This window comes from Rhinopithecus roxellana, chromosome 4 (genome assembly GCF_007565055.1).
Source record: "Rhinopithecus roxellana isolate Shanxi Qingling chromosome 4, ASM756505v1, whole genome shotgun sequence".
Lineage (NCBI taxonomy): Eukaryota > Metazoa > Chordata > Mammalia > Primates > Cercopithecidae > Rhinopithecus > Rhinopithecus roxellana.
Genome location: NC_044552.1, coordinates 30,630,847 through 30,657,404, shown reverse-complemented (window position 1 = coordinate 30,657,404; position 26,558 = coordinate 30,630,847). Strand labels below are relative to the sequence as shown.

Genomic DNA, 26,558 nt, shown 5'->3' with positions numbered 1-26,558 from the left:
ACACTATGGTACCACCAGTCTGGGGTTACGTGGGACTTTCCCAGTTTCAGCACTGGAAGTCCCATGGCCCAGGAGCCCCCTCCCCACAAGGCAAACTGAGACACTTGGTTGTCCCCTTTCTAGAAAGGAATGGACCCATATTTTCTGCATCCCAGATCGGGACACATGGCCTGAGCGCAGACGGCTGAATCAATTCTGTGAAAGCACCACTTGGGCCAGTGGGTCCTGAGGCCACAGGGTCAGTCTGTGGCAGGAGCTGGGTTCAGGGTGGGGAGAGGTGGGCAGGAGAGCAGCTGGTAGTGGCTGGCAGTGGCTCAGTCGGACAGGTCCCCGTCGTTGGGCCAGCTGGGACTGCATCCACTGGTCCGCCCGCTCCACGGCCTTCACCCAGCGGCCCTTCAGCTCCTCCGTCTCGGCCTTGAAAGTGTAGAGTTGGCCTGACTGCTGTAGCTGGAAGACCCGAGGGTCCCCCTGGGGCCCAACAGTCACCTGGTAGCCCAGCAGGGGGATGGAGGTGTGAGCCCTCATGTCCTGGGGGGAGGAGAGAGCAGTGGGCCACTGTCCCCTCTCAGTCCTACTGCCCCAGATAGCCATTGTGAAGGTAACAGCCACTCACGCACAGCTCACACCTCAAACCCCCATGGGTTGGGGGTGGGCTGGTGAAAGTCATTGAGGAAGAGGAGAGAAGAAATGGCTGCCTCTGAGGGCAAAGCAGTGGTGACCTAGAGTCAGGGCCCAATTCTGAAACTCACTAACCTTGAGACTCCAGGATACCACATCCTCATTGGGCCTCAGTTTCCCTATCTGACATACGGAGCTAGCAATATTCACCCCGACCCCCATCACACACACGCTGTGGGAAGGCCAGGGCCTGGTGGGGGACGGGCAGGTGGTGGCCTTACCTGAGGGGCAGCGTAGACATAGAGCACGAGGGGGTCATCCCGAGGGATCACACACCAGCCCCGGGGGCCACTCTTGCCCCACTTGTCCCCGATGAGCTGCAGGAAGCTGCACATCAGGCTCTGGTCAGGCGTAGCTGAGGACCCTTTCTAAAAGCAGAAGGAGGGACTGTCAGGGAGCAGAGCAGCCACAAGTGCCAGATGTTGGTCTGGGGGCTTGACAATTACTATCTCCAATCCTTATAGCAGTACTGAATGGAGAGGTCCTTGGTCCTTGAGACTCAGAGAGGTCCCATCAAGTGCCTGTGATCACACAGCTAGCTGGCCAGTGGCAGAGCTGCGGTCAAACGCCAGCCTGCCTGAACCTGTCGTGTGTGTGCCCACAAGGGGCAGGTGCCAGGAGGGTGCCTGGAGCTGCTCCAGGAAACAGAATTGGGCCCTGAGAAGGGGCTGAGCATCTCCAGGGGCAGGCTGTTGTTGCCTAGTGGTCAGGGAGTCCTGGGCCTGGAAGAATGGGGAGGACTGGAAAAGGGACAGATGCTCATGGAAAGAGGCCAACTTTTTTTTTTTTTTTGAGACAGAGTTCTGTTCTTGTTGCTCAGGCTGGAGTGCAATGGTTCAATCTTGACTCATTGCAACCTCCACCTCCTGGGTTCAAGAGATTCTCCTGCCTCAGCCTCCTGAGTAGCTGGGATTACACGCATGCACCACCATGCCCAGATGATTTTTTTTTTTTTTTGTATTTTTAATAGAGACGGGGCTTCACCATGTTGGCCAGGCTGGTCTCGAACTCCTGATCTCAGGTGATCCATCCACCTCGGCCTCCCAAAGTGCTGGGATTACAGGTATGAGCCATCCCACCTGGCCAAAAGAGGCCAACTTGAACCTGGGAGTGAATCTCAGCTGGCACAGGCTTGACCTTCTCCCACCTCCCAGAGACAGTGGGATGTCAACCTGGCCTTCATGAGGGAGGGGCAGTGGATGGTGGTACCGATGCTGGGCTGGGTAACATTGTATTTGTGGTGCTTAGCTGAGCACAGTTGTACCCCCACAAAGGAGCACCTGTGGGGGCAAGTGTGGCTCAGTGAGGCCCCCAGGGTGACAGGAAGAACATCTGTGGCTGAGATCAGACAGCTGGCTCCTAACTTGCTGTGTGATCTTGGGCAAGTCACTTCTCCAGCCCTGGGTCTCCATGGGATAAGACCGACTGGCTCCTGGAGTCCCTTCCAGTTAGAATGGAGTCTCCAATCTGTCTGACCTGGAGCCTCAGTGTTCCCATCTGTAAAATGGAATCAGTGACCAGCTCTTGTCACCCTGGGACTGTTGGGGCAGGACGTGGGGATGTGAACAGGAGCTGTCCAGAGGGGGCGTACTATTGGATGGGGACATAGAGGAAGCGCAGAAGAATGTGGACGACAGCCTGCAGCCAAAGGGTACCTCCATTTGGTGACAGGCCCCGCACTGCCTGGGCTGTGGGGAGAGACCTGGGGTCTGTGGGCAGAGAGAGGAGGAGGGAAAGGAGGGAGGGTGTGACCACGGCTGGCTTGTTCCTCAGCATTGGACAGTGTCAGCCCAGGGTGGTTGCTGGGCACACATTCCCTGAAAAGAGGACGGATGGTGAGCGTGGGGACAGTGGCCCTCACCTCCAGGATGCCCCGCCTCTTGTCCTCCTTGGCCTCGGGGAGCGCGTTTCCGTTTCCGGTGAGGAATGTGTAGCAGTGGAGGCAGACTCGGTTGGGCCTATTGTCGTTGTATTTCAGCTCGGCCCGGTAGTCGGAGCACCTGGCACACACCACCTGAGGAGGACACACACAGCGGGGCGTGGGGCTGAGACCAGGCACCGGAGGGCTGGGCTCCTGCCTTGGCGGGCAGGTGAGGGCATGAGAGCAACCAGGGACTGGGGGAGGAAAAGAAAGCTTTGAGAGAGGAATGGAGGCAGAGCGGGAATGGTGCCCGATGCTGGTGAGGCCCAACTGCCTGGAGGCTGCAGTGCATGGGGGAGCTCGGGCTCGGGGCTCTTAGGCTGAGAGTTCAAGACCCGGCCCCCACCGCGAGGGCCATAACTTCTCTCTCCTTCAGGTTCCCCCCGAGTGAGGGTAGCCGTGAACCCAAGGGCTTGCCCCAGACAGACCGCTGGCATCTGATTCACTTTTCCAAGTGCTGTCCTCTCTGCCATCTCACCTGACTCTCTCAAAGACCCCACCAGGCAAGCAGGGCCCAGCTTTTGTCCTCTCCTGACCCTGAGAGCCACACTGTTAACTGGCAGACCGGCCCTCCACAAACAGGGTGTGTCTTTCAAGACCCACAGTTTAGCTTTAAGACTCAGGTGGACTTTGTATTCCGCGCCATCATGGAGTCAAGTGTATTTTCCCTTTTTTTTTTTTGAGACAGAGTCTTGCTCCGCCGCCCAGGCTGGAGTGCAGTGGCCAGATCTCAGCTCACTGCAAGCTCCGCCTCCCGGGTTCACGCCATTCTCCTGCCTCAGCCTCCCAGTAGCTGGGACTACAGGCGCGCACCACCATGCCCAGCTAATTTTTTGCATTTTTAGTAGAGATGGGGTTTCACCGTGTTAGCCAGGATGGTCTCGATCTCCTGACCTCGTGATCTGCCCGCCTTGGCCTCCCAAAGTGCTGGGATTACAGGCTTGAGCCACCGCGCCCGGCCGAGTCAAGTGTATTTTCATCTAAAAATGATAGGCTGGTTGTTTTTACATGGGTACTCTGTGGAGCGGGGCCCACCCTCAGTTCACTACGAAGACATCCCCCCAAGGCTGACATGGATCATGCTCGGAGACCAGGTAAAAGGGGCCTGGGAAGACTCAGAGAGGAACTCTGGGTGCCTCAAGGCATGACTGCAAGGAAGACTTGGCACCTCGGGAAGCCCAGATGTGGGCTTGGAGATGGAGCGCAGGAGAAAGGGGCAGAGCGGGGAGTGTTGTTTGTCAGGCAGCCCCAGCCCTCAGGGAGCTCCTCTGTGTGCCTAGCACAGAGTGTGGCCTGGCAGGGACGTGGAGAAGAAGGCCTGGCCCTGCCCCACCCTCACAAGGATTCCCGTCTGGCAGGCAGGGAAGACAGAAACTGGCACCCGAACCACCGAAAGGATGACTCACTGGCTCAGCAGGCACGAAGGTCTGCACAGGCACGAGAAACACATGGTCAGGGCACAGCCCCACACGGGGCTTCGGCTACCTTAGGAGCATTTTATTTTTTTATTGAGAGATTTCAATGTTTAAATATAATTAGTAAATTTTTTTTCTCTAACAACTTTTAATTTTGAAAAATTTCAAACCGAAAAATTGAACAAATAATACAATGATACCACCCACTGAATTCACTAATTATTAACATTTGTGCCACATTTGCTGTCTGTCTCTATGTGTATGTATTTTATTTTTTTCTGAACCATTTGAGGATAAATTACAGTCATCATGACACCTCACCCTTATATATGTAGCTGGTGTCTCCTAAGAACAAGCCATTCTTCTACCTATCCATGGTGTCATGGTCACACTCAGGAAATTTCACATTGATACAATATTATTATTTTTATTTTTTTGAGATGGAGTTTTGCTCTTGTTGCCCAGGCTGGAGTACAGTGACGCGATCTGGGTTCACTGCAACCTCCACCTCCTGGGTTCAAGCGATTCTCCTGCCTCAACCTCCCGAGTTGCTGGGATTACAAGTGTACACCACCACATCCGGCTAATTTTTGTATTTTTAGTAGAGATGGGGCTGTTGGCCAGGCTGTTCTCGAACTCCTGGCCTCAGGTGATCCGCTCACCTCAGTCTCCCAAAGTGCTGGGATTACAGGTGTGAGCCACTGCACCCAGCTGATACAATATTATTATCTAGATATGTTACAAAATCAAATTTCTCCCAGTGGTCCCAAAAGCGACCTTGATGGCTTTATTTTACCCCAGAAAGAATCCAAGCAAGGATCATATATTTAATTTAGTTGTCAGAATATTTTCTATCTTAAGCTGGAAGGCAGCTACATGCGTGTTGTTATTCTTTGTGCCTCTTTGTAGTTCACTATTTTAAGTAATTTTTAAAGAACTACTTTCAGTCACAAGTGTGAATCAGTTCAACTCTTATTTACAGATGTGAATCACCAGGAACAGTAGCCAATCCCCACATCCTTTCTGTTTGGCTTTGGGATGTAACTCATCACTGACATCTGAATGCAGGTGTGTTCCCAGTCCTAGAAATGGACTGTGTCCTGATTGCAGTTTAACACGTTTTGGGGACACCTCCCTGACTGGCCCCAACCTGTCCAGTTAGACTCCTCCTGTCCTCTGGAGGTCATCAAAGACTGAGGTTGCAAAGGGCTTCTCTGTTTGCAGAGTAAACAGAGGGGGTTGTGATGTCAACAGAGTACAGCTCAAGTACAGCAGATGCTTAAAAAGCAAAGTGAGATCTGCCTCTGATAATGGGGCCTGGGTTGATAAGAGGAGGAACTGGAGGGACACAGTTCCTTCCTCAAGAAGCTGGTAGCTCACCCGCACTAGATGCCCTACCTGAGCTATGGAGGAGGGGGAAAGAGAAAGAGAAGGAGAGGGAAGGGAGAGAATGTTTTTTGGTCGAATCCTCACTGCCACACTGGAGGTGGGTTTCATGATCCCCATGGTGGAGGTAAGGAAGCTGAGGCCTGAACCAGTAGGCAGAGTTGGCAACAGAATCCATCAGGTGCCAGGGTGCTGAGAGTTTGCAGAGAAGAGAGGACAGTTAGCCAAAGCAGGTAGAGAAGAGAGGATGACAGGGGTAGGTGGGTGCATAGTGGGCATGGGCCTGGTGAGGTGGTGGGGTAAGGCCTGAGGGGGTGTGGGGCTGGATGCCCCTCCACTGGAACTGGAGACCATTTCCTAGCTCTGGGTCTCAGGGTCATGGAAAATGATGATAAGAAGGCAGGTAAATTCATAGGATCAGCTTCAGAGGTGCCTTGAACAAGTAATTAAATCCTCAATGGGTCTCACTTTCCCATTTATAAAATGGGAGCATAGCAGCCCCCTGAGGTGTGCTGTGAGGGCAGATGAGCTCGTGCCCAACGCCGCTGGGCTGCACTGGTTGAAGCCAGCAGATTTGGCCAGGATGGGGACAGCAGGGCCTGAGCTGGGAGGGTAGAGGCCCAGGTGGGGCAGGTAGAGGCCTAAATGGGATAGGTGGAGGCCTGGGTGACACAGGTAAAAGCCTAAGTGGGACAGGTGGAGGCCTGGGTGACACAGGTGGAGGCCTAGGTGGGACAGGTGGAGGCCTAGGTGGGGCAGGTAGAGGCCTGGGTGACACAGGTGGAGGCCTGGGTGACACAGGTGGGGGCCTAGGTGGGGCAGGTGGAGGCCTGGGTGACACAGGTAGAGGTCTAGGTGGGACAGGTAGAGGCCTAGGTGGGACAGGTAGAGGCCTAGGTGGGACAGGTGGAGGCCTAGGTGGGGCAGGTGGAGGCTGAGGTGGGACAGGCAGAGGCCTAGGTGAGGCAGGTGGAGGCCTGGGTGGGACAGGTAGAAGCCTAGGTGGGACAGGTGGAGGCTTAGGTGGGACAGGTGGAAGCTGAGGTGGGACAGGTGGAGGCCTAGGTGGGGCAGGTGGAGGCTCAAGTGGGAAAGGTGGAGGCCTGGGTAGGACAGGTGGAGGCCGAGGTGGGACAGGTGGAGGCCGAGGTGGGGCAGGTGGAGGCCTACGTGGGACAGGTAGAGGCCGAGGTGACACAGGTGGAGTCCTAGGTGGGACAGGTGAGGCCTAAGTGGATCAAGGGGAGGCCTAGGTAGGAAAGGTGGAGGCCTGGGTGGGCAGGTGGAGGCAGGAGTGCTGGCAGGAGTACTCACGTAGCCGCAGGCCCGGCAGTGGTGGCGACGGCGCGTCAGAGCGTTGAAGGGCTCCTGGCAGCGCATGCACATGGTCACCATCTTGTCCCGGACCCACTGTGGTGCTCGGAGGCCCAGCTCCTCAGATTGCAGCTGTGGGTTAAGGGGAGTTGGGCAGGAATGGGCCTTTGGTGACCCTCTTCTGCCCATCCTCCGAGGACCCGAGGACCCGTGTCCACCTGCTGTGGCAGGGATTCTGTGTGTTGGGCTTCCCTGGGGCTTTCACAGGAAGCTGACTGACCTGATCGAGGCCTTATGATAGGTTAGTTACCATTATTCCCATTGTATAAGTGAGGAAACTGAGACCCAGAGAGGTCAAATGACTCAGCAGTCACCCAGCAAGCCAGAGTTGAGCTCAAATCTGAACTCAAACCACAGATATCCTCCCCAGCCCCTACCCCACTCGCCTTCCATCTTCCCTGAGACTTTACATTTGTCAGACACTTTCAAACCCAAAACCCTGCTGCTCCCTGCAGCTGGAGCTGCAGAGATATGAAACCCTTCCCCATGACAGCTGTACAGAGAGGCTCCCAAAGGAAGCGTTGCTAATGGGGAATGCTTAGGCACTGAGTCAGGGGATGTGCTGTGAGGGCTTCCCCTGGTCCCTTCAGTCTCTCCTGGCAGGTGACATTCCCTGTCCCTCCAAGCTGGTACAAGTAGAACAGAGAGGGAACAAGCTCTGTTTGGGTTGGTGGCTCCAGCAACGGATGAAAAAGCTTTCATTTACCTCCTGCTCCTGGGTGTCTCCCTCAGGCCCCTGGGCCGCAGCCTTGAAGGTTTCATTCCGCTTCTCAATTTGGTCAATGGCTGCTTGGAAGGCCTGGGGTGCAGGGAGGAGGAGGGTTGGGGCTTGAGGTGTGGGAGGGAGGGGTTGCTCCTCTGTCCATCCATTCACACATGCAACAGACAGGGGTGAAAGCCCACTAGGTGCCAGGAGCTGTATTCTACACACACACAGGCTACCTTATCAGAGGAGAAACTACCAACCCCAGGTTACAGATGTACAAACTGAGGCTCAGAGAGGGTAAGTGACTGGCCCTGGACTGCCCAGCTGGGCAATGAGAAGCAGCAAGATAGGAACCCAGATCCGTCTCCAAACTACCACAGAGCAGCTCCTTAGGAAGAGCAGGGAGCAGCTGGGCACACGCAGGTGTGGGAGCGTGCATACACACACACGCATGCACACACAAACATATACACACACAAAGACACACACACATGCACGTACACACACACAAACACAGACACACACACACAAACACATGCACACACACGCATGCACACACACACATACACAAACACACACATGCACACACATGCATGCACACACACAAACACACACAGACATGCACACACAGATGCACACACATGCATACACACATGCACACACACACATGCATACACACACCACTCCCTGACCCTCAGCCCGAATAGGCTAGGGAGAATCCCAGGAGCTTCATCAAGATAACCCATTACTGCGAAAGAAAAAAAAAAAAAAGAAAGGAAAAAGACTCCCGGAAGCCCTGGAGCGTTCCCATACCTGCATCCAGGAAATCATTTCCTCCTGGGACCTGCTCGGAAAGTGAACACAGGTGTTGAAGAGATCAGCCCCTCCCAGTTTTCATGCCTGGCCCTGGGCTGCCACCCCAGCTCCTTTACCGGGCATGCAGCTCCAGGCTGCGCTGCTTCCCAGACACCAGGAAGGAGTGGGGGAACTCAGCATCCATCAGCTCCCGCACCTGCCGAGAGGAAGGAGGCAACCGGCTCAGACTCGCCATACCCCAGGTCCTAGGCGCAGCCCTGTAGAGAGGAGGGAGGTGGATTGTGCCCAAGGGACATTCAAATTCTAGAGACAGGGATGCAGAGCTTGTTCTCCACCTCCCTAATCCTGTTGAGCCAAGCGAATGCTCCTACAACTGGGCCTCCCTCCAAGCAAATGGACCTATGGCTCCTGGAATTTTAGCAGCAGCTAAGTTGACCCAGTGTGAGGTGGAGATGACAATTTCTGACAATAGATTCAACAAAAAAGGGGCAAAAGAAGGATTCCACCCCAGGTTTTCAGCCCCCAAGGGTAAGATGGAAGAACATCTATTTCCATCCTACCCCCAGAGTCCTGTAAGCACACTTCCTCCAGACAGTGTGGAGAGAGATTTGCAAAGAGAACCGAAGACACAGGCCGAGAGCACAAGAGCCTCTGTGTGGGGGAACTTCGTTGCCATTAAATTCCTTGAACACTTGAACACCTCTGCTGCCTCCCATGCAGTGGCCAGGTCTTTGCGCACTTCCAGGGCAGCTCACCATAACCCAGACAGCACTGAGTACAAGCACATCCTTCCCCAGCTTAGTCCTAGTCTGCAGCCTCACTCCCCAGTCTTTGCCTTAGAAGGGGCTGATGTGATTTGGATTCGATGCCCTTGGCACTGGAGAGGTGGTCATGTGGAAAGAGGTATTTGGGAAAGAGCCAAATACCTCTTTGTGTGCAAGGGATGAGGGGCTGGATCTGGGCAGAATGGGACAAACCTGTGGCTCAAAGGCCAGTTAGGAAGCAGCATCATAGATGGTCCTGGCCTGCCCAGGTGCACTGGAGAGACAAAAGAGGTTTCTAATTGGGTCAGGGAGAGGGGAAAGGGAAAAGAAGGGAGAAATCCCAGGTTTGCAGTCCAGAAATAGGAAGAAATATCATGCTTTTGACAGAAAAAAGGGAACTGGGAGCTCCTGACCTGAGGGTCTAGGCTGCCCCAGGGATGTTCATACAGAGGCTTCCAGCTCCCCCGCAGGTTTCAAGAGGAATTTCCCAAGCTCTGCTGAGGTGAGCCTCAACCACTCTCCCCAGGGCTGGGTCAATTCAATCCCCTGCTAGTCCATACTGTACCTTTGTAATAATTAGTACAGGACAGCCTTCCTCAAAACACTTTACTGACATCTGTTGGCAAACTGGCATAATACCTAGATATTGTTAGAACAAGACATTTGACTGCCATCTGCCGGACAATTCTCACTACAAATATACCATCTATGATACTGTATCAAAATCTGCTAATCTGCAGTTGGCTGCAGAAGACAACCTCTTAGATGAGGTATCCTTGTGCAGCGTACAACCTGCACAACTGTACGTGGAGCCCCTGGATATGTGTGCCCACACCCCTTCCTTCTTCCCAGGCTGGTCCTGTGTGGGATGGCAAAAATACTAAGACCAAGTCAGACCTTGGGCAGAATCAGCTACTGTGAACTAGGCCTCCCTGACACCTAGGAAGGAGGAGGCCAGGGAGTCATAGGCCCATAGGAACCATCATGATGGTCAAAGGTGAGATTTGCCTCCAAACCTCAGACTCAGAAAATAGTTCCTGCACAGAAGTAGGGTGAGTGGACAGCTCTGCACTTGCCAAGCCCATGCCATCCAGGAGAGGGTGCTCTGCGGCTGCTGGAGTATCAGACATGCTAGCCAAGACTAGTAGACTCCAGAAACCCAGCACGCACAGGGCCAGTGAGCTCTCAACACACACCCAAAGCATCTGATGCTCTCAGGCTCAGCTCTCTCTGTTTTCTCTCTATGACTGTTTTGGTTTCTATATTTCTTAGCCTTCCTATCTGTCGATCTCTATTTTTCTATGCCTGGGCCTCTGACAGTCCTTTGGCAGGGCCACCTGTCTCCATTTCTCTGTCTGTAGCTCTCCATAAACCTGCCTTTCTCAGCCTCATTCACCAAGGACTCCAGACATACAAGCCTGCACACGCCCTGGTCTATGGGACATTCTGGTCCCGTTAGGATGGAAAGCTACATGCCAGGGCCAGGGCTGCACTGGTAAAAGACTTCAGTCAGCTCAGGTGTAGGGGTGAGCAGTGAACCCATGTTCCCTCATCAGCCTTCATCATTCCCAGGCTGCACGCCACCCGCAGGCCCTGGATTGCTCTAAATGCCAAGCAATCCCAGTCAGGAGCAGGGAAGGGGCTCTTTTGCTGGGGTCTCTGGAGGCCCCAGGGGCTCTAGAGGGTAGAGCATTCTGGTTCAACTCCTGCCTGCAGCTGCCTTCTGGGGCTGAAGCAGGTAGGGGTGATGGTGGATGAGAGAGTGCCAAATGGGCCAGACCAGACCTCTGCTTCTTCCAGCCCCAGCCCTCAGGACACACCAGGACTCAGGAGCCAGCAGAGAGGGCTGGTTAGGAAGCTTCTCTGACCATGTCCTCCATGACGCCAGAAATTCCATCAGAGGTGTTAACCCTCTGGATTGAAGCCTTAATAGGCGACAGCAGAGCGTGGTGATTAGATGCAGAAGCACCAGCCTTTGTTACACCTGCGTCTTAATCCTGGCTTGGTCACTCAAACTAGCATTTGCAATATGACCTTCAAGCAAGTTACTCAAGTTAGAAAGGTTTTCTAGGGCCTTGGTTTTCTCATGTTTAAAAATGGGATTAACTACAGATACACTCACACACAGGCAGGCTGTACCAGGCTATTCACTGCAGCCTCATTTGCAGCTGCTGATAACTGAAAACAATCTAAATGTCTCTCAGCAGAAGACTGAAGAAATTCCGGTGCATCCGCACAGTGGGACGCAATGCAGCTGGGCAGAAGGATGAGGAAGCTCTCAAGTACAGGGACACCTCAGTCTCCAGCATTTGCAGTTAGTTAAAACAAGCAAAGTGCAGAAAAATGTGTAGAGTATACCACTGCTTCTGGTATAAATGAGGAAACAATCCTATTATATATTATTTGTTTGCTAGGCGAAGACCACCTCTGGAAGACCTCACGAGAAGCAAGGGTTGCCTTCAGGAAGGGGAACTAGGGAATAGAGTGGGGAGGAGACTTTCATTGTATATATTTTTTATATTATTTGACTTTAGAATGTGTATAATCTGTATTTTTTAAGTAGTAAAATTAAAATATTTTTAAAAGATAAAAAACAGGCTGGGTGTGGTGACTCACACCTGTAATCCCAGCACTTTTGGAGGCTAAGTCAGGTGGATCACTTGAGGTCAGGAGTTTGAGACCAGCCTGGGCAACGTGGTGAAACCCCATCTCTCCTACCAAAAATACAAAAATTGGCCGGCATGGTGGCTCGCACCTGTAGTCCCAGCTACTTGGGAGGCTGAGGCAGGAGAATCGCTTGAACCCAGGAGGCGGAGGTTGCAGTGAGCCGAGATTGTGCCATTGCACTCCAGCCTGGGCAACAGAGTGAGACTCCGTCTAAAAAAAAAAAAAAAAAAAAAAAAAAAAAAAAAAATTCCAGAAGATTCTAACAGCCTCTGCATCATGGGTCTGTCAGGAGGATCTGGTGGTTCCCCCATGGGGACACCCAGTCAATGGGCTCCATGACGGACTACTGGCCCTGCTCATTTGCCATAATCTCTGGATGAAGTAGATGGGGACACACATAAGCCAGCCGCTGAGCTGACACTGGAGACCTTTCCTACTCAAAACGTGGTCTGCGCTCCTACAGTATCAGCGTACACTGCCCAGGACACATCTCATTTCATTTAATTCCCACAATCCTGCAGGTGGAGTCAGTTGTCAATCCATCTTAACTGGGAGCTGGTTGGAAATGCAGGATCTCAGGCCCCCTACCACCTAGACCTCCTGACTCAGAACCTGCATTTTCACAAGATGCCCAGAGCATTCTCACACACATGAAAGTTTTCAAAGCAGTGGTATAAACAGTAGGGAAAGCAGAGAAAGGCCCAGCTGGCTCATGCACTGCCCCAAAGGGAGGGCCAGGCATGTGGGAAGCTGGGAAGGACGGAGCAGGAGGGCTAGGAGCCCAGAGGGGAGAGCTCTAGCCCCACACTCTTCCATCTCCACATTTGCCCAGGCCCTGCAGGGGTTTGGTTCTCTGATTGAGAACCTGGTTGGCCCCTCCTGTTACTCCCTGTACTTAGTCCCACCCTTGAGGTGGAGCCCAGTGGTGTTCAGGGGGCCTCTTACCTTCATCCCGGCCACATCGATGCGGGTCCTCACCTGGAACTGGGCACCCACCTGGATCACCCTGGGCACGCAGTAGAGCAGCATGTTGTTGAACTGCAGGAGACACAGGTGTGAGTGGCCTGTGACAGGGCAGGGAGGCCGCCTAGGTGGGGCTTCTCCGAGGGTGGGCTGAGCACCACTGGACCTCCCTCCCCTTTGACCACACTCTGGCCAGCTCGCAGGACGTCACAGGTGATGATGCGGGTGATGAGGAAGGGGCTGTCAAGCTCCCGATTCCCCTAGGATGGTTACTGAAGGGTCACCCTACAAGGGACCATAGCAGACCTTCAGAAAGCTACAAGGCCTTTCTCAACAGGGGCTCAGGATGGTAGGGGTTTACAAGAGGTTTTAGCTCCATCCCCCAGACCTCCAGGCAGGACCGCCTTTCCAGATCTCAGGAGATCCCCCAGCTTCTTCCATGCAAATCCAGGGCAATTCTTCCTAGTAGCTAACCTTACTCCCTTCTGCTGTGTACTCTCTAGAGCACAGATTAATACCACAGGCTTTGGAGCCAGACCAGGTTCAAACTCTGACTCTGTTGCTTCCTAGGACATGTCTGGGAAACCTGTAGGTTGGAAATCTCTGAGGCTTGGAGGCAGCAGGTGACCTGTCCAAAGTCATCTGGGTGCCAAAGCAAAAAAGGATAGAGAAGCAGTCTCTTCCCTATCCCCCTGCAGTGCCAGGTAGAGGCCAGGTAGCATGACTCAGGCCAGAGTGGCTCCACTTCTCTCCCTGGTGTGGAGAGGAGCTCCCAGCACCCTCCTACCAAGAAAAGATAGCGCTCCATGGGGTCGTTGCGGCGGAAGGAGATCTTGAAGACCGGGCCCTCACGGAGCAGGGTGTTAGAAGGGTCTACTATGTCGTCCTCGAGGCCCAGGCGCTGGTACACCTCCCACAGGTCCTGCAGCCGCTCCTGGGGGGTTGGGGTGCGTCCTCAGTCAAGTCTGGGCAGGGCTCACCTGCTTCTGGAAGGCTTGCCTTGTGGGGACGGGGATTGGGGTGTGAGAGCAAGGGCAGCAGTGGGATAGGTGTCATGGGTGGGACCAGGCTGAGACTTGCAGGGAGGGGGACAGGGCTCCAGGGGAGGGCGGGCTGCTCACCATCTCAGTGATGGCTGCATTGGAGTGCTGGGCAGCTGAGAAGATCATGTCCAGGGCTTCTGAAAGGGGCAGGGCCAGAGTTTATTCCCTGAAAATCGGGGCTGGTGGCTGGGGCAGGAGGTCCTTGAAGTTCCACAAAGGGCCCTCAGGACCTGCCATGACAGCCCCCAGGAGCAGCCCTGCCTGTGCAGCCCAGCCATGGGGTGTCTGAATGGTGGCAGCCTCCCAGGGCTGAGAGACTGGAAGCCACTGAACGTTAGTCATTAGGTGTTTGGCTTTGGTGACTCTCACTGCTCCCCAAAACAAGCCAGACCTAGAGGGTATAATGGAAGGAATATGGACTTTGGCATCATATAGGCATGGGTTCAAATTCCAGTTCTGCTACTTTCTGGCTGTGTGACCTTGAGCAAGTCACTAAACCTCTCTGGGTCTTAGTGTCCTCATCTGTGAAAAATGGCTAATGCTATGGATAATGTGTATGAAGTGCCAGCACTTGATATTGATGACTGATGGTTGTCATAACTATTTTAGCAGGAGCTCAATAAGTATATGGGAATGACTTAGGCCTCCCCAGCCCTCTGGGACCCCTGGGGGTGTCCTCACTCTGAGCATCGGCCTGGTCTGGGGCCTGGGCTGGCAGCTTCTGGATGTACTCCTTGAGCAGCAGCTCGTAGCGTGGAATTCTCTGCACTGGTTCCAGCATGTGGTGCTGCAGGGTCAGGCTGCCCGAAGCCTCGCTGCTCTTGGGGAGGGATGCGGGGAACAACAGGGAGAGGGTGAGAGAAGGGAGGTGGGTCAGGCTGTCCCTGAGGGCCAGACAAGTGGGCAGGGGCCTGTGGAAGCAGCTGAGCCTGGGAGATGCCCTAAATCACTCAAGGCAACCTGAGCCACTGCATGCTGGGAGTGGCAATGCTGACTCCAGCCCTCCTGCAGCCTCACCTGGATGCGAGTGAGAACCTCCTGGAAGAGTGGAGACTTCTCGGTCCAGGTGGCCAGCAGCTCAGCTGCTCGCTCAAAGTTCTTGACATACTCACTGTACATCTTCAGGAAGGGGGCCAGCTTCTGTATCACGTCGCCGATGCGGGGGTTGGCTGTCCTGCAGGAGGGGCACAGGGATTGCCCTCAGCCTAGAGACCTCCTCCCGACTCTAGGTAGGGCCAGGCAAGGCCAGGTTCCCTGAATCCCCCAAAGCAAGCTTTTCATGGCAATTCTGGGTGTGGGCGGGGCACAGGGGTGTCATCCTCACAAGCATGTGCCCCTCTACTCCTTAGACTATACGCCTCCTGAGGCCAAAGACTGTTCTGGTCCCAGGTTGGCCTCATCCACAAGGCCCAGCACAGTGTTGAGCCCACAGCAGGTGTTCAGTAATTGCTCAATGCTTCATTATGTAACAATAACAAGGGCCACCTGCCAAGCACTACCCAGAACATGCTGCATGTCTCATTCCATGTAATTCTCAACCCTGCAGGTGGGGACAGCCACTAGCCCATCTTAGAGGTGAGGAAGTGGAGGCTCAGAGGCGCAAGAACTTCTCCAGGATTGGCCAGCCACAGTGGCTTACACCTGTACTCCCAGCACTCTGGGAGGCCTGAGGCAGGCAGATAGCTTAAGCCCAGGAGTTCAAGACCAGCCTGGGCAGCGTGGTGAAGTCTCATTCCTTGCCCCTGATGCTAAAAAAATATATATATATAAAATATATAAAATACATAAAATGTCATAAACATAAAATGTTTTTATAAAACATTTATTTTATAAAAATAAATATAAAAAATATAAAAATATACTGAAATATATAAAATATAAATATATAAATATATATCAAAATATCAAAATACATAAATATATAATACATTAAAAAATATAAAATAATAAATATATAAAAATTTATTATATATAAAATATATTATATATAAAAATATATACATATAAAATACATAATATATAAATACATTAAATATTATATATGCATATATGAACATATAAATATATAACTATGTATATAAATATATAAATATGTATATATAAACATATAAATATGTATATATGTTTATATATAAGTATATATAAATATGCATATATAAATATATATAAAAAGATATATAATATATTATATATTAGATATATTATATATTTATGCATATAAATATATAAATATATGTTTATATATAAGTATATATAAATATGCATATATAAATATATAAAAAAGATATATAATATATTAGATATTAGATATATTATATATTTATGCATATAAATATATAAATATATCTTATATATAATATATAATATACTATATGTTATATATAATATAAATATATAATATGTTATATATTTATACATATTATAGATGTATATATATTAAATATATATTATATATTAAATATATTTATACATTTAAATATATAAATATATATTTTATATAACATATTATATAATATATTTTTATATTAAATATATTGTATGTAATGTATTAAATAATGTATATATTTATATACTTATATATAAATATATAGATATACATATTTATATATACATATTTATATATTTAATGTATTTATATAACGTATATTCTATAATATATATTTATATATTATACATGTATTATATGTAATACATGTATTATATATATATTATATATATACACACACACACAGAACTTTTCCAGGATCAGCCCATGGCAGGACTTGCTAGAGCAGAGCAGCAAGGAGCCATGGTCTGGGAGTGAGGCTTCCTGAGCCTGATTCCCGAGATGCACAAATCACGCTAGCTCTGTTCGGGCAAGTCACTTAACCTCTTTGTACCCTAATTTTCTCATTGAAAAAAATTGGAATGATGGTAGGAGATCTTATAGGGTTTTTCTTTTCTTTTCTCTTTTCATTTCTCTTTCTCTCTTTTTTTTTTTTAAAGACAGGGTCTCATTCTGTCTCACAGGCTGGAGTGCAGTGACGCGATTTTGGCTCACTGCAACCTCCGTCTCCCGGGTTCAAGTGATTCTCCTGCCTCAGCCTCCCCAGCAGCTAGGATTACAGGCACATGCCAAAGTGCCCGGCTAATTTTTTGTATTTTTAGTAGAGACAAGGTTTCACCATGTTGACCAGACTGGTCTCGAACTCCTGACCTCAAGTGATCCACCCACCTCGGCCACCCAAAGTGCTGGGATTACAGGCGTGAGCCACCACGCCCGGCCTTTTCTTTTCTTTTCTTTTTTTTTTTTTTTAAGTCAGGGGTTTATCTTTGTCACCCAGACTGGAGTGCAGTGGGACGATCATGGCTCACTGCAGCCTCAACACTCCGGGCTCTAGCAATCCTCCAACCTCAGCCTCCTGAGCAGCTGGGACTACAGGTGTCTGCTACCATGCCTGGTTAAGTTTTGTGTTTTTGGTAGAGATGGGGTTTTACCATGTTGCCCAGACTGGTCTCAAACTCTTGAGCCCAAGTGATCCACCCTCCTTGGCCTCCCAAAGTGTTGGGATTACAGGCGTGAGCCACTAAACCCGGCTATTCTTTTCTTAAAAAAAAAAAAAAAAAAGAGTTTATTATAAATGTTTTAAGCAATCTTTAGTAGCCATCTCTGAAAACAAGAGGGTTTCTTGCACAACCATGATGCCATCATCACACAGCAGGCTGATAGGAAGATTGAGTGAGTTAATAGGTGGAAAACCCAAGGCTAGTCCTGTAGGAAGCCCTCAGTTAGCACTGGCTATTTTCACTGTTCCCAAAGTCACCTGGTCACTTGACTTGGCCAGGTCCTGATCCACCCCTTTCCCCAGGAAGTAGTCTGCACACATACAGCCTCTCAGGGCGCATTCACCCAAGCCCCTCACTGTGCAGACAGACCAAGCCCCGGGGAGGAAACTGTCATGGCCACACAAGAAGGGCCTGGCCCTAGGAGGCTGAACCCAGTGCCCTGGGGGCTCTCCCCACCTCCACCTGGCCAGGGCTGTGATCTGAGACCTCAGGGGCTCCCAGAGGACCTCACCAGTCATCCAGGCGCCTCTGCAGCTCTGGGAGGAAGAACTGAGAATGGAACTGATAGATGGAGGAGATGTTGGAGAAGATGACCCTGACCACGTCCTCGGGGAAGGCCTTGCTCCTGCGGGCCGCCCTCAGCAGCTCCTGGAAAAACACCTGTAGCCGCCACCACTGGTCACTCACTGCAGTGACAGGGAGCCACCCACACACCAGCCTACTGCATGCTTCCACCTTCCTGATCTCCCGGCATCCTCACAGCAACCCCAGGAAGAGAAGGCAGGGGAGGTTGTGTTCTGGCCATTTTACAGATAGGCAAAGCCTAGAGATGCAGGGACTTGGCCAAAGACTGGAAGCTGATGAATGCCATAAACAGGCCCAACTTGGGTCTATGGAGGTCTTGGACTTCATCAGAATAGAGCTCCCTGCGACGATGAATAACCCTCTAGCCTTAGGAGTCCTTAAACACTATGAAAGGTAAGGTCATTGTGAGGTTGTGGGCATTGAGATGACAGATGAGGATATGTGCAGGCCTGCAAGGGTCAGCTGGTGTGTTCTTTGCTATATTCGGGGGCCAGCCTGGGCACCACGGGCAGAATAGGGAGTGCTGTTAACAAGACTTCCTGATTCTACCCCAACCCCAGTCGTTGAGGTTGAAGGGCTAAGGCTTCCTGGAAGCCTTAGCCAGGGGTCCTGACTCAGCTGTGGTGAGCGGGGTGGGAAGGCTGAGAAGCAGTCAGGTGAGGAGACCCAGGGCTGGGGCTCTGGACGGGGGTGTCCTGGCCACTGGCCTGGTCTAGCAGGTGGAGGCGCGCCACATAGGCCTGCTCTGTCTCCAGCAGCTCCTGGACGATCTTCTCTGGCTCCTGCGGATGATTGGAGGGGAGGAAAGAAGAAAAAGGGGAAAGACAGCTTTGGTCTCCTCTGATGGGGACCTCAGTTCAGTCTCCAAAGTTGCTGCAGTGAAGCACACCTCCCGGGATTCATGCCTCCCGCAGTGCATCCGGGCCGGCCCTGGGATGGCTTTCACAGAGCATGCAGCTGAGTAAGGCTGTGCCAGTCCTCAGCCTTAGCCTTAAGAGTCCTGGAAGCTTCCACCTGTGCTGTCTTAGGAGCTGTGAACACTACATCAAGGGGTCTGGCACCTCTGATAGGGAGACCTCATGGACAGGCCACATGGAGAGGAGAGGCCTGGAGAATACACGGAGAAAGAGCCCAGCCCTGCCAGCATCCCAGCTGAGCCCAGTCTTCTGGCTGTCCCTGCCCAGATGCCAGACTTGTGAGCTGAGCTGTCTTGGGCATTCCAGCCTCAGCCACCCTCTGACTGCAGCTACTTGAGAGACCCTGTTAGGAACTAAACTGTGTCCCCCAACCAAATTCCTGTGTTGAAGCCCTAACCCCCAATGTAAGTGTATTTGGAGATGAGGCCTTGAATGAGGTAACTGAGGTTAAATGGGATGATAAGAGTAGGGAACTAAACTGGTAGGATTAATGTCAGAAGAGGAAGGCACACCAGGGATGACCAAGAAATGGCCATGTAAGGACACACTGAAAAAGTGGCCGTCTTCAAGCCAAGAACAGAGACCTCCCCAGAAATCAAACCTGCTGGCACCTTGAACTTGGCCTTCCAGCCTCCAGAACTGTGAGAAAATAAATGTCTGGTGTTGAAGTCTAGGGTATTTTGTTACGGCAGCCCAAGTAGAATCATACAGACCCCCAAGTGAGGCCAGCAGAAAAACCTCCTGGCAGCATCCCAGGCAACTCACAAAATGTGAGAAATAATAAACAGTTACACTCAGCCCCTACGTTTTTTCTATTTTTTGTTTTGTTTTTTGTTCTTGAGACAGAGTCTTGCTCTGTCACCCAGGCTGAAGTGCAGTGGCATGATCTCAGCTCACTGCAATCTCCACCTCCTGGATTCAAGTGATTCTCCTGTCTCAGCCTCCTGAGTAGCTGGGATTACAGGCGCCCACCACCACGCCCGACTAATTTTTGTATTTTTAGTTGAGACAGGGTTTCCCTGTGTTGGCCAGGCTGGTCTTGAACTACTGACCTCAGGTGATCCACCCACCTCGGCCTTCCAAAGTGCTGGCACTATAGGCATGAGCTACTGTGTCCAGCCAGCTGCTTTTGAGAAGTTTGTTCAGCAGCGATTGAAAACCAGGACACATCACTATAACCACCATCCCCATTTTACAAATGAGGAAACTGGCACAAAGAGACTCAAGTGACTTGCCCAAGGACACACAGTTAGTAAGCAGAAGTGCTGGGATGTGACTCCAGGGAATTTGGGTGCACAGTATTTGCATGTCAACCCTTGAACTCTACAGATGAGAAAACTGCAAGCCACAGAAGAAATCAGACCGGCTTTAGTCTAAGGGCAGGACAATTCACACTCAGACCTCTATTTCTAGGTTGAGATTGTTGTCTCCTCCAGTGGGTAAACTGAGGTCCCACCTGAGAAGAGTAATCAGGTTCACAAGCTGGAGACTGTTCCAAGCTGTGTGGCCTTGAATAAGTTCCTTAAAACTGTCTGTGTTTCAACTTCCTTGTCCAAAAACCTCCTACATGAGGGACTCGTGAAGTGATCCAGCACGGTGCGTAGCAGGCAGTCAGTGAATCAAAGACAATTAAGCATGGGGAAATCTAGCTCCCAGCTGACCTCTGGTCACACAAGATCCCCACCTGGGGAACAACTGGCTCTGGCTAGGGAAGAATGTGGAGGAGAGGTCAGGGAGAACTCCCCACCACAGCACCCCACACCTCTACCCCAGCCCTCAGGCACCTGCATCCCCGATCCTGAGAGGGTCACAGGCTGGCAAGATTTCCTCCAGGCTCCGCTGGACAGCTTGTTCTTCAGGGAGTTCAGGTACCTCCTGCTGACTGTCCTGGGCTCAGACCCCATGGCCTCCCCAACATTCAGCTTCTCCCATGGACCTGGGGACTTGGGAGGCCTGCACTCAGGGTGGTGATGTGTGTCCTCTAGCCTGTGGCCTCTGGGTGCTGCTTCTGGAGTCCTGAGGAGAAGAGACAGACCTGAGGGTTTCCTCCCTGGAGATCAGGGAAAACAGCAGCAAGTCCCTGGTGTGGATGTGGTTGCCTGGTGCAAATCTCCAGTGCAGGGGATCCTGGGTGCCTGGCTTTCTTTGGGAACATGCTAAGTAAGACTTTCACTTCTCTCCCAACACATTCTTGGGGGTAACTCAGTGTTCAAAATGAGTCAGGGTGGACTGTATTTTATTTTCTGGGGAACTACGTACTTCCTTGTTTAAAATGAAACCACAGTGTCCAGGAATCCTTTCTGTATATAGGGGTTTTTAAGCGGTACCCCCTGGATCATCCTCACCTTTGGACCTCACCTCTGTTTTCAGTTTCCAAATCAGTAACCTATATACATCAAGGGAAGGTGGGAGCCACAGAACAATCTAAAGTGAGAGTAGGCCTGCAAAAGCTGGGGCTTTTCAACGGGATCAACACTCTCCGCATGTACAGAAACAGGAAGACCCAGCCCAGCAGCAGATTCTCTGTTCTCCCAGGGATGGACCTTCATAGGGCACCTTTATTGCCCTGTGTACTGGGTTCTGCAAGCCAGTCAAATTCTTTAGGTAACAGAGCCTACCCTTGCTGAATATACCCAGCATTGCCCTCAGTGTGGAAAGGCTCATGATGACAGCACAGGGCAGGCATCCTTATGAGAAAGACAGGCCAGGAAATGGAAGGCCAAACAAATGCGAAATCTCCAAAACTCCACGAGAAAGGTTTTCATTACCCATATTTTGCAGTCAAGGAAACTGAGGTCTCGACAGGATAAGTAACATGCGGCTCGGAAGTGGCAGAGGTGGGATTCAAATCAGGCAAGTGCTTCCTGAGCCTTCACCCTAACCTGCCCCTCCCCATTTGAGTAAAGGAGAAACAGGTCCGCAGAGTCAAAGTGACTTGCCCCAAGTGACACATTTGGGTTTGTGGCAGTGAGAGCATTGGGACCTAGCGGTGTGTGGCTACTCCAAGGCTCTTCCACCCCTCCCTGGCACCCCAGTCTCTGGTTCCTCAGCCTATGGGTCTGCAGCTCATGGGCGTTGCTGGTTCTCAGGCTTTCTGTTCTACATGTGGTTTCGAGTTCTGCATTTCTGTTCTAGTGTCCCTGGCCAGCTTCTGTTTCCTCTTAGACCCCTCAGTTTCAGATCAGCTGAGGTGCTGGAGACCTCATAAGGAAGACCAGGCCAAGGCAGTTGGCATGGGTCCCCTCACTCTGTAAGGAGTGGCTCTCACCCTCTGGGACCTAACTCCCGTCTAAGGGCTGCCTGCTCCTGCAGGAGTGTCGCCTGGGCAGAGCAGAGCATGCTGAGGGGCTCCACCCAAGTGTGCCTAGTCCATGTCAAGCATGTTGAGTGAGGTGGTGCCATCCACCCACACCCAAGGGGGTGTTGGGCCAGGAAGGCGGCTCCCAAGAGCTGTCCTTGGTGCTGAACAGGACGAGCTTGGCAAAAACCCCGGGAAAGGCAGGGGAGAATCACCCACCTCAGGAAGTTGAAGACTTCTAGGTCTACATCTATGCCATCTCCACCCTGAAGCCTACAGAAAACGTTGCCTGCCATGAGTGGCCTCAATACAGCATCCGGGTCATTCCTAGGACATCTATTGTCTTGCATCTATTGACCTTGCATCATGGTTATTGGATGAGTTCAGCATCCAAATACAGAAACGCTTCTTCATCCTCTACAGTTCCTGTAGGATGCTGTCCTGTGCCGCCCATGTCCCTCCTTCAGGAGTGAGGCCTCCCCACACCATCCCCACCAGCTGCTGGTAGTACTGGGGGCTGACGGGTAATTTATTGGCTGAGTCCCTCTCTGGGAATCACTCTCTGGAAGAGAGAGCTGCCTCACCCAGAGTGTCTTGTCCAGTTCACATGGAGATACAAATACGCAGCCCTCTGCCTCAGTTGGAACAACCAAGAGGCATCCCAGCTCCAGAGCTCCCTGGGACAGGCTGAGGCCTCTGTGGCAGGTGCACTGCAGTTCAGAATCTCCCCCTGCTCAGCCCTGCTTCCCTCACACCCACAGCTGTTGTTCCCAAAGCTCTCCCTGATAAACCACCTGTGGCAAACCTCTGTCTGAATCTATATCCAGGAAACCCTACCTGGGATAGCCCCTAACACAGTCCTGAGCTTAAGAAATGCCTGCAGAATGGATTGATGTCACATATAACACACAACACACACACACACACACACACACACACACAAACACACATGCTCCCAGGGCTACTAATGACTCCACGCATTTGGCCCAGCCTTTTCCCTCCAAATAGACAGCCCAGCATTGCCCCGGATACTTAACTGAAAGCACTTGGCATCCTCACTTCTCTGTGTCTCCATTTCCTCATCTACAAGATGGGAACAGACATACAATCTACCCCTGTTAGGCTGAATGATTAAATTAAATAAGTAGGGACATGAGCCTAGAGTAGGGAGTGCCCTATCAGTAGGCTGCCCATACATTCTGGTTTGCCTCATATGGTCCCAGCTTTACCTGTAATGCCTCCCCTGCAACCACCACATTTTATTGGCATTTACTTTCAGTTTCAATTGTGTGCTGAGTGACAAATTATATGGTTATCCTAATCATAGGGAGTGAATGCTTGGTGAATAGCTACTTTTTCTGCGAGGTGCTGGCAGGCACTGGGTGAGGTCCTGTGCCCACACACGGGCTTTGATCTGCCTGTGCTTGCTCGTAACCACGCCTGTCTGGACTCTCCCAACACATACTGGCACTCTCACACCTGCCTGGCTCCTGGTGTCCCACCAACACTCTCCCATGCTCCAAGGAATCCGTGACCGAGGAACGTGGGGCTGCCCCAGCAGGAGGAGGGTCCAGGGCAGGGCCCAGGGAGAGAGCTGCCAGAAAGGTTGGAGGGTGGCTGCCAGCCCACCATGGTGACCCTCCCACCCCAGCCGCCCATACCTGCTATTCTCCAACACAGTGACCAGGTTGGACACAGACACCAGCTTCTCCTCACTTGCCTCCTTCATCCTGCCAGTTTCCGGGGTGGATCTCAGCTACCCTTGAAGCAGAGAGAGAGGCCTCCAGCTAGCACATGCAGCCACCTTGGCCTGGGACAAATAGGCTAAATCACCTGTGAATCTGTTCTCATCTTTCTTGAGGCTCAGCAGGTCTGCTCTTGGCTTCAGAGTGAAGAAAGAGGAAGTGGTTCCAGAGCCACCCCTGCAGGGGAAAAGCCAGCGCTCCCGCAGTGGGAGGAGCCTACTCGGGCCCCACCTCTCCTTCATGGGGGCTGACCTTTCACGCCTGTAGACCCCAGTTCCAGAAGCCACCTAAGAGGTGGCAACAGGGCCCAGAGGTAGTTTCTGGAGCCCAGTCTGGGCTGGTGCAGTGGTTCGCACCTGTAATTCCACTGCTTTGGAAGGCCGAAGCAGGAGAATTGCTTGAGCCCAGGAGTTCAAGACCAACCTGGGCAACATAGTGAGACACCGTCTCTAAAAAAAAAAAAAAAAGGGCCACCTGGAGCCAGACCCTTGGCTGGTTTCTTGGCCTAGTGGTTCCAGCCAACCACACTTTCTCCCTCGGGGGTCCAGTGGCTTTTACTTGATCTCTTTCTCAGCACCTTTTCTGCATTTGCCCCTGCTCACAGCTGTAAGGAAACAGCGTCTTTTTTATTCTTTAGAGACGGAGTACAGTGGTGGGATCTCGGCTCACTGCAGCTTCTGCCTCCCGGGTTCAAGCTATTCTCCTGCCTCAACCTCCCAAGTAGCTGGGATCACAGGCGCCCACCACCATGTCTGGCTAATTTTTTGTATTTTTAGTAGAGATGGGGTTTCACCATGTTGGTCAGGCTGGTCTTGAACTCCTGACCTCAGGTGATCCTCCTGCCTCAGCCTCCCCAAGTGCTGGGATTATAGACGTGAACCACCGTGCCTGGCCAGGAAACAGCTTCTTTTATTTAAAATAATCACAAACTTGGCAAGGGTGGCAGGGAGTACTGTGATGTTCCCACCTCACCACTGGGGTTCTCTCATTTTAGTTGTTGCTGTCATCACCTCGTTACCCCAAGGGAGGGCAGTTTCCTCCCTGAAACTCAGAGGATAATAATAGCTAACATGCACTCTTTTTTGTGCTTTATGAGTATTTTCTTGTTTAATCCTATAATGACCTCAAGAGGTAGGTACTATTCCTATCCCTGTAGCAGGACGAGCCACAGACAAAACTCCTCAGACACCGGATTAAAGAAGGAAGTGGTTTATTCAGCTGGGAGCGTCAGCAGATTCGCATCTTAAGAGCCGAGTTCCCTGAAAAAGAAATTCTTGGCCTTTTTAAAGGCTTACAACTTTAAGGGGTCCACGTGAAAGGGCCGTGATAAATTGAGCAAGCATGGGAAACGTGACTGGGGGCTACATGCATCAGCTAACAGAACAAAAAGTTTTACAATGCTTTTTTCATACAGTGTCTGGAATTTACAGATAACACAAGTAGTTTAGGTCAGGGGTTGATGTTATTATTATTACTTTTTTTTAAACTCCCAGGGCCAGGTGGTGGTGCCAAGGTTGTCTAGCTATTTATCTTACTTTTGCTTTTTTCCAACTTTTTGCTTTCTCTCTCCTCCTGTCTTGTGAACTAGGCAAGGTGGGGGAAGGAGGGCAGCAGGAGTAGCAGTGGTCTCCTTTCTTATTCCCACTTTACATAGGAAGAAACAGAATCAGAGAGGTTAAGTAACTTGCCCAAGGTCACCCAGGAAGAACACAAGAGAAGCTGGATTTCCAAAGCAAAGGTGGGTGTCCTACAGTTCCAGTAAATGTTCATTGGGAGCCTGGATGACCATGTTCTTGCTGCTCCATCCCCAGGCCTCCCTGCTCCTAGGACATTGAGTTGTCTTTGCCTGTACCACCTGGTCTCCTGGCCTTTACAGAACAAATGGCCGCTGCCTCTGTTCCCCTCCTTCAAGCCCCACAGTCCATTCAGGGCCCTCCCACTGGGCTCTGGTCCAGCCAGAGCTCTCCATTGAGCCTGGTCTTTGTCCTGGAGTGCAGGGCCTGAGCCTCGGTGTTCTTGGTACGTGAAGCTCTGGCACAGCTTCGCGCTCCAGCAACTGTGAATCCCTGGGGCCTCACACGCCCAACAGCCACCCTCACCCCGAGCTTTGCCTGAGTGGTTTCTCCCACCAGATGCTGGGCTCCTGCCCCAAACCCTAAGTTCACTAATCGTCTGTTTTTATTTTTTACTTTTTATTATGGAGAATTTAGAACATATGCAAAACTAGACAGAATTGTATAATGCATCCCATGAACCCCTAATCCAGATCATATAAACCGCAACTCACAGCCAGTCCCCTGTCCCTGCTGCAGTCACATCGACTCTGCCTTCTCATGTCATTTTGAAGAAAATCCCAGATGTCAGATGACATTACCCATAAACATGTTAGTGTGTTTCTAAAAGATAAGAACTCTTTTTTTTCTGAGACTGAGTCTTGCTCTGTTGCCAGGCTGGAGTGCAGCGGCGCGATCTTGGCTCACTGCAACCTTCGCCTCCCCGGGGTTCAAGCGATTCTCTTGCCTCAGCCTCCTGAGGACTACAGGCGTGAGCCACCACACCCAGCTAATTTTTGTATTTTTAGTAAAGAAGGAGTTTCACCGTGTTGGCCAGGCTGGTCTCGAACTCCCAACCTCAGGTGATCCACCAGCCTTGGCCTCCCAAAGTAGTGGGATTACAGGTGTGAGCCACCGCGCCCAGCCAAGAACCCTTTAAATAACTAAATATACACACA

The 26,558-nt window shown here is 51.3% G+C and overlaps 1 protein-coding gene across 1 annotated transcript; it reads right to left on the bottom strand.

The window, feature by feature from the left end:
- Window positions 1-168: 168 nt before the first annotated feature.
- On the bottom strand, window positions 169-23,975 carry FGD2 (FYVE, RhoGEF and PH domain containing 2). The gene is given in 18 exon segments (XM_030929125.1): window positions 169-365; window positions 367-531; window positions 903-1,049; window positions 2,543-2,695; window positions 6,718-6,849; window positions 7,484-7,576; window positions 8,297-8,327; window positions 8,416-8,495; window positions 12,676-12,768; window positions 13,481-13,627; window positions 13,815-13,873; window positions 14,418-14,556; window positions 14,754-14,910; window positions 17,794-17,942; window positions 18,575-18,649; window positions 20,569-20,800; window positions 22,302-23,165; window positions 23,744-23,975. Coding segments are annotated over 17 exon segments (2,034 nt in total). The 5' UTR covers window positions 22,433-23,165; window positions 23,744-23,975; the 3' UTR covers window positions 169-314.
- Window positions 23,976-26,558: the final 2,583 nt, after the last annotated feature.